The sequence below is a fragment of the Macaca thibetana genome, chromosome 18, assembly GCF_024542745.1.
Source record: "Macaca thibetana thibetana isolate TM-01 chromosome 18, ASM2454274v1, whole genome shotgun sequence".
Taxonomy (NCBI): Eukaryota; Metazoa; Chordata; class Mammalia; order Primates; family Cercopithecidae; genus Macaca; species Macaca thibetana.
The window spans coordinates 44,555,262-44,569,899 of NC_065595.1; the positions used below are offsets into that span (position 1 = coordinate 44,555,262).

General features: G+C 45.1%; 2 protein-coding genes across 3 annotated transcripts in view; one reads left to right on the top strand and one right to left on the bottom strand.

Annotated features, from left to right (window-relative positions):
• Nucleotides 1-14,638, top strand: part of RPRD1A (regulation of nuclear pre-mRNA domain containing 1A) — a 711,886-nt gene that overhangs the window by 513,620 nt on the left and 183,628 nt on the right. The gene's annotated exons all lie outside the window — the stretch shown is intronic.
• MOCOS (molybdenum cofactor sulfurase) overlaps nt 1-14,638 on the bottom strand; it is a 61,912-nt gene that overhangs the window by 42,088 nt on the left and 5,186 nt on the right. For both annotated transcript variants that reach the window (XM_050767204.1, XM_050767205.1), the window contains exons 2-6: nt 12,188-12,277; nt 8,753-8,819; nt 7,223-7,864; nt 4,292-4,368; nt 2,200-2,399 (exon numbers count right to left, since the gene is read on the bottom strand). In XM_050767204.1, the coding sequence (XP_050623161.1) occupies nt 2,200-2,399; nt 4,292-4,368; nt 7,223-7,864; nt 8,753-8,819; nt 12,188-12,277 (1,076 nt within the window). The remainder of the gene's footprint in view (nt 1-2,199; nt 2,400-4,291; nt 4,369-7,222; nt 7,865-8,752; nt 8,820-12,187; nt 12,278-14,638) is intronic.

The window sequence follows — 14,638 nt, forward strand, 5'->3', positions numbered from 1 at the left end:
TCAAAAATTAACATATGCTGGTGAGGTTGTGGATTAAAAGAAACACTTATACACTGCTAGTGGGAATGTAAATTAGCTCAGCCACTGTGGAAAGCAGTTTGGAGATTTCTAAAAGAATTTAAAACCAAACCACTATTGGCCCGGCATGGTGGTTCATGCCTGTAATCCCAGCACTTTGGGAGGCTAAGGCGGGTGGATCACATGAGGCCAAGAGTTTGAGACCAGCCTGGTCAACATGGTGAAACCCTGTCTCTACTAAAAATACAAAAATTAACCATGTGTGGTGGTGCACATCTGTAATCCCAGCTACTTGGGAGGCTGAGGCAGGAGAATCACTTGAACCCAGGAGGTGAAGGTTGCAATGAGCTGAGATTGCACCACTGCACTCCAGCTTGGGCGACAAAGCGAGATTGTCTCAAACAAACAAACAGAACTACCACTGAATCCAGCCATCCCAATTCCTTAATTAAATTACTGGGGTATACCTAAAGGAATATAAGTCATCCTACCATAAAGGCAAATGCACACATGTCTTCATTGAAGCAATTTCTCAACAGCAAGGACATGGAATCAACCTATATGCACATCAGTGGTAGACTGGTTAAAGAAAATGTGGTACATATACACCCTGGGACACTACACAGGCACAGAAAAAAAAATGAAACCAGTCCTTTGTAGCAACATGGTGCAGCTGGAGGCCATTATCCTAAGTGAATTAACATAGAAACAGAAAACTAAATACTGCATGTTCCCACTTATAAGTGGGAGCTAAACATTGAGTACACATGGACACAAAGAAGAAAACCACAGCCACCGGGGCCTACTTAAGGGTAGAAGGTGGGAGGAGGGGAAAATTGAGAAACTACCTATCAGGTACCCATGTAACAGGCCTGCACATGTATCCCCTGAACTGAAAATAAAAGCTGGAAGAACGCCGGGCACAGTGGCTCACGTCTAATCCCAGCACTTTGGGAGGCTGAGACGGGCAGACCACCTGTGGTCAGGAGTTCAAGACCAGCCTGACCAACATGGTGAAACCCCATCTCTACTAAAATACAAAAATTAGCCAGGCATGGTGGCGCACACCTGTAGTCCCAGCTATTCGGAAGGCTGAGGTGGGAGAATCACTTGAACCCAAGAGGTGGAGGTTGCAGTGAGCCGAGATCACGCCACTGCACTCCAGTCTGGGTAACGGTGCAAGAGCAAGACCCCATCTCAAAAAAAAAAAAAAGTTGGAAGAAAAAAATAAAATAAAAATAAAGAGCCAGGTATCTCCCTCGCCCTCTCTCTTGCTTCCTCTCTGGCGGCACATACCAGTTCACATTTGCCTTCCTCCATGAGTAGAAGCAAACTAAGGTGTTCACCAATGCCCAGTCTTCCGTCAACAGAACCATGAGCCAAATAAACCTTTTTTTCTTTGTTAAAAACAAAATGTGGGCCGAGCACAGTGGCTCACACCTATAATCCCAGCACTTTGGGATGCCAACAGAGGTGGATCACTTGAGGTCAGGAGTTCAAGACCAGCCTGGCCAAAATGGCGAAACCCCATCTCTACTAAAAATACAAAAGTTAGCCAGGTATGGTGGTGCGTGCCTGTAATCCCAGCTACTTGGGAGGCTGAGGCATGAGAATCGCTTGAACCCCAGAGGTGGAGGTTGCAGTAAGCCAAGATCATGCCATTGCACTCCAGCCTGAGTGAAAGAGCGAGACCCCATCTCAAAAAAATAAATAAAAATGTGGATGCGGATGTGCTTTCAAGGAAAAACCAGCACCATCTTCCAAACACCCAACAATTGAATCCATTCCTCACAGAGCTGCTCTGGGAATGACCTTTGGTTCCTGTTGTCCATCTGTGACATCCCGTCTGATAACCGCCTACCACCATGCCTGAGTGCTCAGTGCAACTCTGGACATTTTAGTGGACCAGGAAGTGAAGTGAGCAGCTTATTCAACTATAGCAGAGACCCAACGATTCCCCACCTGCCATCAGAAGAACTGGCCTCTTTCTTCCCATTTGAAAGTTATCACTTTTGGCTGAGTAAAGAGGGCTGAAAAACGAGGGTGAATGAGGGTGAAAAGGCATGTGGTTGAGGACCAGGTGGCCTCTTCAACAGTGCATGGACTTTGTCACACTGCATTGCTCTCGTCTGGAACTCAGACGAGTTGTAATAAGGTCAGCAGGATGGAAAGAAAACCCACCTGGGAGTAACCAATGATGTTCCCTTTGTCATCCAGCACATTAAAATTGATGATCGGACCCTGAACCTCGGGGCTGCTGAACTCGGAATCGCTGTAAATCCTCACCACAGCGGCTCCGTTGGGGTACCGGAGAGAGGACAGGGCCACGTAGGTATACTGAGCCAAGGTGAAGGTGTGCTGCTTTATATTCTCCATTCCACCTCAAATCAATCATGAAACACAAGAGAATCATGACCTTTACGTAAATTCACTCATTCTTTTTTTTTTTTTTTTTTTTTTTTTTTTTTGAGACAGGGTCTCACTCTGTCACCCAGGCTGGAGTACAGTGGTAAGATCACGGCTCACTGCAGCCTCAACCTTCTGGGCTCAGGTGATCCTCTCACCTCAGCCTCCCAAGTAGCTGGGACTACAAGCATTCACCACCATGCCTGACTAATTTTTGTATTTTTTGGAGAGATGGAGTTTCACCATGTTGCCCAGGCTGGTCTCCAGCTCCTGGGCTCAAGGGATCCACCTGCGTCAGCCTCCCAAAATGCTGGGATTACAGACATGAGCCACCACGCCTGGCACCACTAACTCACTTTTAAGAAAACAAGTTTGTTATAACTGGCAAACTCTGACCTCACACTAATAATTTTAAATGCGTGTAAATAGTGGATGGTACTGCCCTTATGACAAATGTTTAGGTGTTCAGTACTGAACAACAGAATTTTTCCATAGGCATTCTTGTCATCCTCTTTTTTATATATAATGTTACTTAAACATTTAGATATTTAGACCCTTTGGTAACAGATCACAAAATGTATGTTTTTTCCTCTAAACATGTTTTTGCTGTTTGTTTTTATTAATGTTTAAATCATTTTAAAACTACACAAAGCAATGAAGAATACATGCTTCCACATGAATGAACCTTGGAAATGTGCTAAGTGAAGCTAGACACAAAAGGACAAATGTTGTATGGTTCTACTTAGAGGAGTTACCAAGAATAGGCAAATCCACAGAGAAAAAAAGTAGTTCCAAGGGTTGGAGGGGGAGGAGGAAATAGGGAGTTATTTTTTAACGGGTACAGAGTTTCTGTTTGGAATGACAGAGTTCTGGAAATAGATAGTGGTGATGGTGGCACGACATTGTGAATGTACTTACTATGACTGAGTTGTACACTTAAAAATAGTTAAAATGGTAAATTTTATATTATGTATTTTTTACCACAATTTTTATTTTTTAAAAAAGGAAAAATTACATAGAAAAAAAAAATCAGGGTTTGCCATATTGTGGACTGGTACAGTCAACCTTTGCGTTCCAAGGTGCCTGGTCCTGATAGACCCTGTCAACTGCAGTTTGGGGGCCCTGTTAATATCTTTCCTTGGAAAGTACTCACTACTTAGTGCCTGTCTTCATTGACTCCTCCCATTGTCCCAGATCATGCCCACTCACCTCCCTGCATTGCCATCAGGGCAACCCTCTCTTCCCGTGAATCCTGTCTGCCCCTAGTGTTGGGCTAAGACTAAGGTTAAGGCACTGAAGGGTCCCATTACTGTGACAAAAGAGCAATGGCCAGGAAAGAAAGCAGGCGTCATGCAAAGACCATCGGCAGATACGGTGGTTGGGTGCCCATGGTTAGGCATCAGTATGACCTGGGTTAAATCCTGGCCCTCCTGGTTTCCAGCTCCCTGGCCTGGAATGTGTTTAACCTCTTGGAGCATCAGCTTATTCATGGGCAGAGCTACCCCGTGGGGCAGTGGGGAGGACTCAGAAAGGCAAGAGCGGGTAAAGGCCTCAGGCTCTGTAACCATTCCCAGGACCCAGGGAGGCTCCTCCCATTCTGTGAAGCTATCAGTCTCCTGATTTGGAATGTCTTCTACCTGTTAAAATGTTATTTCAGCTGAAAAAACAGAAAGCAATCCAAAAACCCCACCTCATTCTCTTGCTCTCTGAAGTGGTTTTGAAGTTACTAGGAATCAAATTTAACTGCATAGAGTGCCAGTCACTTCCACAGACTCTGTCTCCTTCACCTGAATCACACCTGTGCCAGAGCTCCCTCAAGGACAAAACAACAGGAGCAAATTCCACAGGGATAGAAACGTCCACTGACCTGTGAGGCGTTCTAGGGTGTCAAATCCATGTTTTAGCGCGATCACATCAAGGAATGAGATGGTGCCATCTTCAAACCTATAACCACAGGGTGAGGAGAATAGGTCAAGCTGTGGCCAAAACAATCCATGTGTATTTTGTGGTATATAATGAGCTTTAGATTTTAGGCTTAGCTGTTGATATGATTTGGCTTTATGTCTCCACCCACATCTCGTCTCTAATTGTAATCCCCAGGTGTTGACAGACGGACATGGTAGGAGGTGACTGGATCATGGGGGTGGTTTCCCCCTTGCTGTTCTCATTTTGTGATAGTGAGGGAGTTCTCACGAGATCTGATGGTTTTATAAATGGCAGTTCCCCTGGGCTCTTCTCTGTCTCTCCTGCTGCCTTGTGAAGAAAGTGCCCGCTTCCCCTTCCACCATGATTGTAAGTTTCCTGAGGCCCCTCCAGCCATGCAGAACTGTGAGCCAACTAAACCTCCTTTGTTTATAAATTACCCAGTCTTGGGTAGTATCTTTATAGCAGTGTGAAATTGGACTAATAGAGCTGTAATCTATTAATACCTTCCCTCTGCTGTCTTATAAAACATTGCTCTGCCCTTCAGGATAGGGGGACTTTGTACACCAAGACCTGTCCGGCTGCCTCTGGCCCTGACCCGCTCTGCAGTTTTCTTGGGCTGCTCTAAATTTCGTAGGGTAGCCAGGTGCAGTGGCTCATGCCTGTTATCTCAACACTTTGGGAGGCCCGGGTGGGGGGATCACTTGAGGCCAAGAGTTTGAAACCACCTGCCGTGCAACACAGCAAGACCCCATCTCTACAAAAAATTTTGTTAAAACTAGTTATTAATCGATTGATAATTATTTATTGATCAAATACTTAATAGATTCTTTCTTAAAAGAGGAGTTTTTTGTTTCTGTCAAGGGATGTACTTCACTGAGTTATAAAATACATAAAGTTAAGAACATAGTCAAGGTACCCGTTCAATAAACCTTTAGGTTGAGTATTAAATCTCTTGAGTTCTAGTCCTAAGTTCACAAGAAAAAAAATTGGCTTATAATGGTAAATAAATATATTCAGCTTTCTGGGAATGTTGGCGTGTCATCTGTTGTAAAGTCCTCTACCTGAATCAAAGGAAAGAGGTCTGATCCCCCCCAGCCCACCCATGCCCTGGCCCCCAGTGAGCTGCCCCACTTCTCTTGGCCTTCAGGTGCCCTTATTGGCCAAATTAAATTTGAGGTGTCGCTTTGTTCTGCCTGTAAGTTACATTATATTATGCCTGTCATTTTTTTCTCATTTGGTTCTGTTACATGGTAAATTATCGCACTTGGAGTCAAAAGGTTTTACATGAGTGTTCCTGTTTTAGAAGCCCCCCAACTATGGACAAGTCCTAAATAAAAGAGACATCAAATAGCCTCCTAACATTGATCCCTACCATTCTGATACTTCACCTATGTTAGCTCTAAAACAACAGTATTACCATTTCTCTCTTTTTTTTTTTTTTTTTTTTTTTTTTTTTTTGAGGTGGAGTCTTGCTCTGTCACCCAGGCTAGAGTGCAGTGGGTGTGATCTTGGCTCACTGCAACCTCCGCCTCCTGGGCTCAAGCGATTCTCCTGTCTCAACCTCCTGAGTAGCTGGGATTACAGGCACCCATCACCACACCCAGCTAATTTTTGTGTTTTTAGTAGAGACAGGGTTTCACCATGTTGGGCAGGCTGGTCTTGAACTCCTGACCTCGTGATCCACCCACCTCGGCCTCCCGAAGTGCTCGGATTACAGGCGTGAGCCACCACATCTGGCCCAATATTATCATTTCTACTTTAGAGAAAAAACATGAGGTGCAGAGAACAAGTCATACGTCCCCTGGCTGGTGTGCAGTGGAGCGGGGACTCGTTCCCCAGTGGTCCAGCCTCAGGCATACACAGCTAATGCTGACTCCATTGTCAAGGCCATGGCCCTACATGCAGGACCCTTGAGTCTGTGTGGGGTCCATGGGGATCTAAAGCCCTTTCCATCTATGTCCAAGGCCTTCTCCGGAATCCTGTAGGTGATTAGTTGCCTACCCAACCCTGTGTCACCACTGTTGATCCAGCAGAACCCTGGGTCAGCCACCATTTTCAGCCTTGACACATTCGACCTTACAGGTCCCAGCTGTCACCATCTGAAAAATTCCTGAGCATAACTCACACCACCTGCCCTTGCAGCCTGGGGATGAGGCATATGCCAACAACCCAGGCAGAGGCCTCTGGCATTTGAGGGCAAGTGACAGCCTGTACCCAGACTCCCTCTGTAACACTCATAGTGGGGCTCACTGAGGTTGCTGCTAACACTGCCTCACAAGTCTGGGGGTCTCTGCTTTAACTGATTCTTCCAGCTAACTAGGTGCCAGGCTGAGCTGATCCTAGGTGCTGGAGAACCAGCTATGCTGTCAATGTGTGGGTAGACTTATTCCAAACGGTGCCACCTTTTAAAACCACTGGGTTCACCTTTTAAAGCCACTGTTTCAACTGCTGCAATCTCTTGTCAGTGCTGAGGGCAAAGGCCTGGAAGCTCACCCTCCTTACACCGTGGGGGCCTTTCACCTCTCCTGTGTGTAGTTCTTATCTGCTGAGGGCAAAGGCCTGGAAGCTCACCCTCCTTACACCGTGGGGGCCTTTCACCTCTCCTGTGTGCAGTTCTTATCTGCAGGCCCCGGTCCTCTCACAGCTCTGGAGAAGTCTCTCAAATGGGGGCAGAATTCACTGAACCACCTGTGTCACCTCCAGTCAACCTCTGCCTCCCAGATCTGAGCCCTGCCATCAGCCTGTCCCTGCCAGCAACCTGAATTCTGCTGACCCCCAAAGCCAGACCCACCTCTTGCATAATCCTCCAGGAGAAACAGACCAGCCCCCACCTTGCTGAACTCCTCTGGCCCCTCCCCTGTGGCAAGGTTACCTTTGAGCCACTGATGGCCTCGGGATGTAGAAGTCCTCTCCTGCTAGGTAGGCAGAGGCTGTGCCTCCTCCAAAGTAGGTCTTCCTCAGTAGAGGAGCCGCACGATTATGGACCAGCAGAGCACCCAGGCCCGTAGGGAACCCGAAGATCTTATAGAAGGAGATGGGGACAAAGTCGGCCTGGTGAGCTGACAGGTCCAAAGGCGAGGTGCTCACATAGGAGGCTGCGTCGAGCAGCACAAACCACTTCCCAGGCGTGCTCACAGGGTGCAACCGCCCAGACTTGACCTCTTCTATCCAGGACAGGGGGTATCTGACTCCAGAAAAGTTACTCTGAGCTGGGTAGCAGAAGAGATGCGGCAGTTGGCAGTCTGGGTCGCTGACCGAAGCACCACGTTCCTCTGCAGACCACAGGTCCTCTGGCCTGACCGGGGTGGACGTGACATTTATGGCCATAGTCACATTCCTCATACCCACTACAGAGGTATGGTTGTCGGTGAGGTAACAGAACTGACTCCCACTGCTCTCTGGGCCCTGGGACACCCATGGAAAGGCCTCTGCCACCAGTTTGAGAGCAGCCGTGCTCCCAGAAGTGAAGATCACAGTGTAGTCCTCCGCGGTGGTGTGGAAGTGCGCCAGGATTCTGGAAGAAGCACAACATCCCCGCAACCCCCGGATCTCAGCCCCAGCGCTGAATGTTTGCAGGCTGTTTTGTTTCTATTAATTATGACATCTCTACCTGAATGGATAGATAGGCTTTGCCACAGCTGTGAAATTAGAGCAGGGGCAATGGAAGCCGTGGGAACGAGTTCCAGTTGGCGAAATCCTCTTACCTCCCAAATATCACTGGATATCTCCAATTTGGTATGACGAAAATCCACGATAAACTTAATACTACCCTCTCTCCTTGGTGCTTTCTATGCAGCTCTAACATAACAAGGTTTAAGTAGTAATCAACCTGTTTACATTGCTTTTAATTTTGGCAACCCTAATACCAAAACAGTACCACTTTCAAATTTGAAATAACTCGAAATTGTGTTAATAATTTTAGGTACCACCTGGAAATTATTTGCCAGATACTATTACATGTAGAAAGTATAGAGAGCTGTTTAACATACAAATACTAGTAAGAAAAGGGAGAAAAAAGGGAAAAAAGACAGGAAGAAAACAAGGTGCCTAATAAAACTTCTTATGAAAAGGAAAACCAGAGAATTAGTACTTTTCTTCTTTCTGAAAACAAGACCTGGGATCCTGGGTCACTCCCTGTCACTCTGGCACTACAGAGTCTCTGGAGCCACACAGAACAGCTGTGTGCATCTACCTGTGCCTCTCACCTGCCCTACCTTGCATCTACTCACCCCTGCCTTTCTGAGCTCTGACTCTGATGTTTCTCAACATGCATGCATTGCCTTTTAGCCAACTGTGATCCTCCTGAAACCAACTCAGAACCTTTGTGGGATGCAGGCAAGTCTTAGGAAGGAAGTCTGTCTGCCTAGGTATGCCCAGTTCGGCAGGTGTCCCTGATGCTTACCTGTAGCGCACCTGCTCCACAGTGTCATAGGTGAGCTTGCTGCTGATGTTCTGGCTGTGAGGATTACCTGGCAGGTTACAAAGACAAGGCCACCGAGTCACTACTTAGGGTCTCTTCTTTTGTGTTCCTTCCAAACCCACTCCCTCGGTTTCTCAAAAAGCTCAACATAAAACTGCCATATCACCTCACAATTCCACTTCTAGATTTCTACCCCTCAAAAATGAAAACTTATGTCCATACAGACTTGCACGTGAATGTTCATACCTTTATTCAGAAAGCCAAATTCTGGAAACAATATAAATGTCCATCAATGGGCGAACAGATAAACAAAATATGCTACATCCATAAAATAAAAGTGATTTGGTTTTTTGCTGTCTTGCTCTGTCACCCAGGATGGAGTGCAGTGGCATGATGATAGGTCACTGCAGCCTCAAACTCCCGGGCTCAAGCGATCCTCCCATCTCAGCCTCCTGAGTAACTGTGACTACAGGTGTGCACCACTACACTCGGCTAACTTTTTAAAATTACTTTTTGTAGAGATGAGGTCTCACTATGTTGCCCAGGCTGGTCTTGAACTCTTGGGTTCAAGCAATCTTCCTGCCTCAGCCTCCCCAAGTGCTAGGATTATAGGCATGAGCCACTGCACCCAGCCAGGGAAGTTATTTGCCAATAAAAAGGAACAAACTACTGGCTATGTCATGAAAGAACTTCAAAAGCATGGTGAATGAAATACTCCAGACACAAGAATATACAAAATGCATGAATCAATTTACATTAAATGTCCAGCAAAAGAATTGTAAAGAGATACACAAAGTCGATTAGCAATTGCCTGGGGCTGAGGGCAGCAACAAGGATTAGCTGTAATGGGCATGAAGGATCTTTTTGGGGGAAGGAAAACATTTAACTGATTTATAGTGATGATTGCATCACTAGGTCAATTACTTAAAAAATCATTATTGGACACCTGAAATAGATTTTTTGTTTGTTTGTTTGCTTGCTTTTTTTAGAGACAGAATCTTACTCTAACACTCAGGCTGGAGTACAGTGGCATGATCATAGCTCACTATAACCTTGAATTCCTGTGCTCAAGGGCTCCTCCTGCCTCAGCCTCCTGAATAGCTAGCACCACAGGCATGTGCCACCACACCTGGCTGATATTGTAAATTTTGGTTTTTTGTAAAGATAGGCTCTTGCTATGTTGCCCAGGCTTGTCTTGAACTCTTGGGCTCAAGCAATCCTCCTACGTTGGCCTCCCAAAGCACTGGGATTATAGGCCTGAGACACTGTACCCAGCTGGTAAATTTTATGATACGGTTAAAAAAAAAAAAAAATCTCTCCTCACTAGTAAAACCAAATGTGATTGGGAAGAGTATTTTAGAGCTGGAAGTCCGCTCAGAAGCAGGCCAGTGTAAGAGGCTCTTCTACGTGTTCCGGACAGGTGGCAGTGGCTCTGTTTTAACTCCAGAGAACGTAGTATACAGCCTCAGGAGGCAGCTCTTTTCTCCAAGCATGAAGCAGAGCCATGAACACCACTTAATCTAAGTCCCCACCTATTGTCCTGCAGATCCCACCACCACTACTGATATCATTCCTGCAGAAATAATTGATCCCAGCCTCCAAATATGTGAAGGGGGCCACTGTGCTGCCCTTAGCCACCCACTCTCAAGGATGAAGGCCCTCCTCCCAATTTCAATCTTCCTTTTAACTTCTAGTTTTGCTGCCTTCCCGGTGTCCTCACCAAGTGTGTCCTAGAGTATCATGACCTCCCTCAAACTCAGCCCCCAGACAGGCCTTGGTAGGGCCTGACCTATCAGGCCAGGCACCAGCATTTCTCAGGAGCTACATGTGCTCATTAACACAGACTTTGCCCTTTTGTTTTAGATTTATTTTTTTCCTTCAAAATACACCGAAAGATTGCACTGGATTTGTGGCCACTGCAGCTACCACATATTCCGTTTCCACATTGCTAGTAACCTGTGGGACCTGGTAATTATCCTAATTATCTTTCCTCTGCTTGGCTTTAGCTCTGCATCATTAGGACCACCTGCAATCTCATCGCTGCCATCTCTCAGGCTTTCCCACGGTTATGGCTCTTGCAAAGGTCAAAGAAGGAGAATTACAAGTCCCTTTGCAAATTGTAGATTCAAATCAAGATAAATCCCTCCTTGGTACCTTCCCAGAAGACTGTTCCCCAGATTTAAATATCTGCTGGCTGCATAGAGCCAAGATACAAACCCCTTAATGTGGCATAACAGAAGTATCCTGAATCAAGGCACTCTGGTGGAGGCTAACGGCTTGGGCTCTGGAGCTAAACTACCTGGAAACCCAGCTTCTAGCTCCCCCAAGCTCCAGTCCTTCCTGTGAAGCCTCAGACTAGTTACTTGCCCTCTCTGGGGCCCCATTTCTTCACCTATAAAACAGGAGTGATACCAGAACTTATGCTTCTTGGGTTGTTGTGAGGCTGAAAAGAGAAAGCTCATAGCGAGTACCTGATACATGTTATTTATCGCTATTCTCATCACAAATATTACAATTGTTACTGCCACTATGATTTCAAATTCCCTTTCCAAAGCATGTGAGGATCATGTTGTGCTGCTAATAAATGCCACTGACGACAATACCATTGCTCCTAGAACAAAGATCAAGCATCTACAATGCCCTGCACTGGCTTCTTCTCCCTCCCTCCCCATTCGGACCTCTCCCACTCTCCTCCCTCCATGTTCCTGGACTGGTTCCTGAAACCACTACAGGATCTTGGCTCAAGCTGTTACCCTGCCTGCTCGCACTTCTCCCCATCTTGTCTGAGTGAATTCTGGCTCATCCTCCTCATCCACTCCACTCCAAAGGAAACTTTCCCTGACATACACAAGCCAACCCCACTGTCACTACAGATACAGGCTGGCCTGGAACTAGGCACCTGTTGTCCATAGTCCTTCACACAGTTGGTAATCACATTTATTTGGAGTTCACTTAAGGTCTTGTCTTCCAGGACTAGATCACAGTGTCCAAGAAGAAAGGGATTTGTTTATTTTGTTCCCATTATAGCACTGTGCCACACACATCTGAGTGGCTCGATGAGCATTTATAGAGTGAATGACTGAATTAACATCCCTCCTGCTGCCCTACTCTCTGCACTGTACAGGGTCACTCACCACCATCAAACACAGCACCTTTGAATCTCTGTGCCCTTCCTAACACTGGCCCCTTCTTCTGGTAGTAACCTGTGTGTCTGTCCCTGAGCCAGCTCCCTCCATCCCGGCCACACGTTTACAGTACAGAATGCCCCAGGGTGCTTGCCTGGCCCCTATCTTACATGGGGCTTATTCAGCTTTTTGTGGTCAGAACAGTCCCAGTCTATTAATCCAACATTTAATATGCATAGGTATATCAGCTGCATGTAGTTGACTAAAACCCGTTTCAGGCATTTTTCATTACCGTAAGTGTTTTCCATGAGATCATTAGTGAAGCTTTCGAGCTGGCTCTGGGAGAACAAGGTGGCACCTGCATGGTCAAGGTAGACAGTTCCTGAAAGAAAAAATAAACCTGCAGGTTGTTTTTCATGGGTATTTCAGTCCTTTTACCTGAATCTGGTTTGTATAAGCCCAACCGATGCCATCTAATGCGTGTCGACGTAACACCAGGCCACTGACTTGAGCCCGGTGCCTCTTGATATGTGCCTCTTAATCCAAATGTAGGCATGAGCAGTGGAAGGACTGCGCTTCTAATGCTGAAGGACCTTTCAAGCCCTGAGAGAGCCCTCCTGATTAATCAGCTCTCTTCACTCTTTTGTGAACCTGGAACAGCATCCCTCACAAAGAAGGTGCCCAGCAGACATTGGTGATGAATGACGGCAAAGCTGTTTCACATTGTGACTCACAACCTGTTCTGGAGGTTCTGGGAGGATTCCTGAGGGGAGAGCCCTGATCCTACTTTCCCACACTGCTCTGCACCCCTCAACCCTAATGCAGCTGTGAGAGCTTCTAAGAATACAAGGAATGCAAATGATCCTTCCAGCCTCTCTCACAGAGAAATGCAAATTTAGATGAAAACGAGATACTGTGGTTTACTGATCAGATTGGCAGAGATCAGTGGTTGGATCCCTCACTGTGTGAATGGAGCTGCGGTGAAACAAACTCACTGGTACACGGCTGGTAGGAGGGTACACAGGTACACCTTCTTTATGCTCAGCAATTTGGCAACATCAGTTCACGCTTTAAAATGTACACACCCTTTGACCTAGCAATTCCTCTTGCAGGAATTCATCTTACAAATACCCACACTTTTGTGGAATGACCTGAATATCAGGATATTCGACGAACTATTGCCTGCAATAGCAAAAGATTGGAAACAACTTAAATGTCCATCGATGCGCTTTTAAAATAAACATTGTACACTATCTAATAAGTACTGACATGAAACAAACTCTGAGATACACTTTTAAGTACATATAATAAGAAGAGATTCATTCATTCACTTATCAAATGTTTTGTATAGAATGGGTTGTTTTATCAAAGCTTAACTGAGACGTAACATAAAATTCACCCTCTTAAAGTATACAATTCAGTGGTTTTAACATATTCATAAAATTACATAAATACCATTAATTTTAGAATATTTTCATTCATCCCCAAAAGAAATCCCATATAATTACCAATCACTCCCCAGTGCCTCCAACCCCAGCCCTCGATAACCACTAATCTACTTTCTGCTTCTCTAGATTTGCCTATTCTGAACATTTCATGTAAAAGGAACCATACAATACATGGCCTTTAGTGTCTGACTTCTTTCACTTAGCATAATGTTTTCAAGGTACATCCACATTGCAGCATGTATCAGAACTTCCTTTAATGGCAGAATAGTTTTCCATTGTATGAATATAGCACATTTTATGTATCCATTCATTTACTGAGGAATATTTGGGTTTCCAGTTTTGTGTATTATAAATGATTGCTGCTATGAATATTGGTGTACAAGTTTTTATGTGGATGTATTTTCTCTCATTTGGTGGGTTGTCCTTTCACTTTCTTGATGGTGTTCATTAAAACATACAAGTTCTTTTTAACTTTGATAAAATACAATTTGTCTATTTTTGTTGTTGCATTTTTGGTGTCATAAATTATTGTCTAATCCAACAAGGTCCTAGTGATTTATGCTTATGTATTACTCTAAGAATATTATACTTTTAGCTGTTTCATATTTAGGTCTTTGATCCACTGAGTTAATTTTTGAATGCAGTATGAGGTAGGGGTCCAAGTTCATTCTTTTGCATATCAATATCCAGTTGTCCCAATATCACTCATTGAAGAAGTTATTATTTGCCTCATTGAATAGTCTTGGAATCTGTTGAAAATCAATTGGCCATAGACATATGGGTTTATTGAATTAAAATTCTATTTCATTGGTCTATATGTGTATACTTATGCCAATATTACACTGTCTTTATTCTGTAACTTTGCAGTAAGTTTTGAAACTGGAAAGTGTGATTCCTCCAACTTTGATCTTCAAGATTGCTTTGAGGTCAGGTGCGGTGGCACACACCTGTAATCCCAGCACTTTGGGAAGCCGAGTGGATCATTTGAGGTCAGGAGTTCAAGACCAGCCTGGCCAACAGGGTGAAACCCCATCTCTACTACAAATACAAAAATCAGCCAGGCAGTAACGATGTGCGCCTGTAATCCCAGCTACTTGGGAGGCTGAGGCAGGAGAATCACTTGAGCCTGGGAGGCGGAGATTGCAATGAGCTGAGATTGCACCACTGCACTCCAGTCTTTATGACAGAGACCCTGACTCAAAAAATAAAATAAAATAAAATGATTGCTTTGGCTATTCTGAGTCACTTGAATTTCTATATAAATTTTAAAATCAGCTTGTCAACTTCTGCAAAAA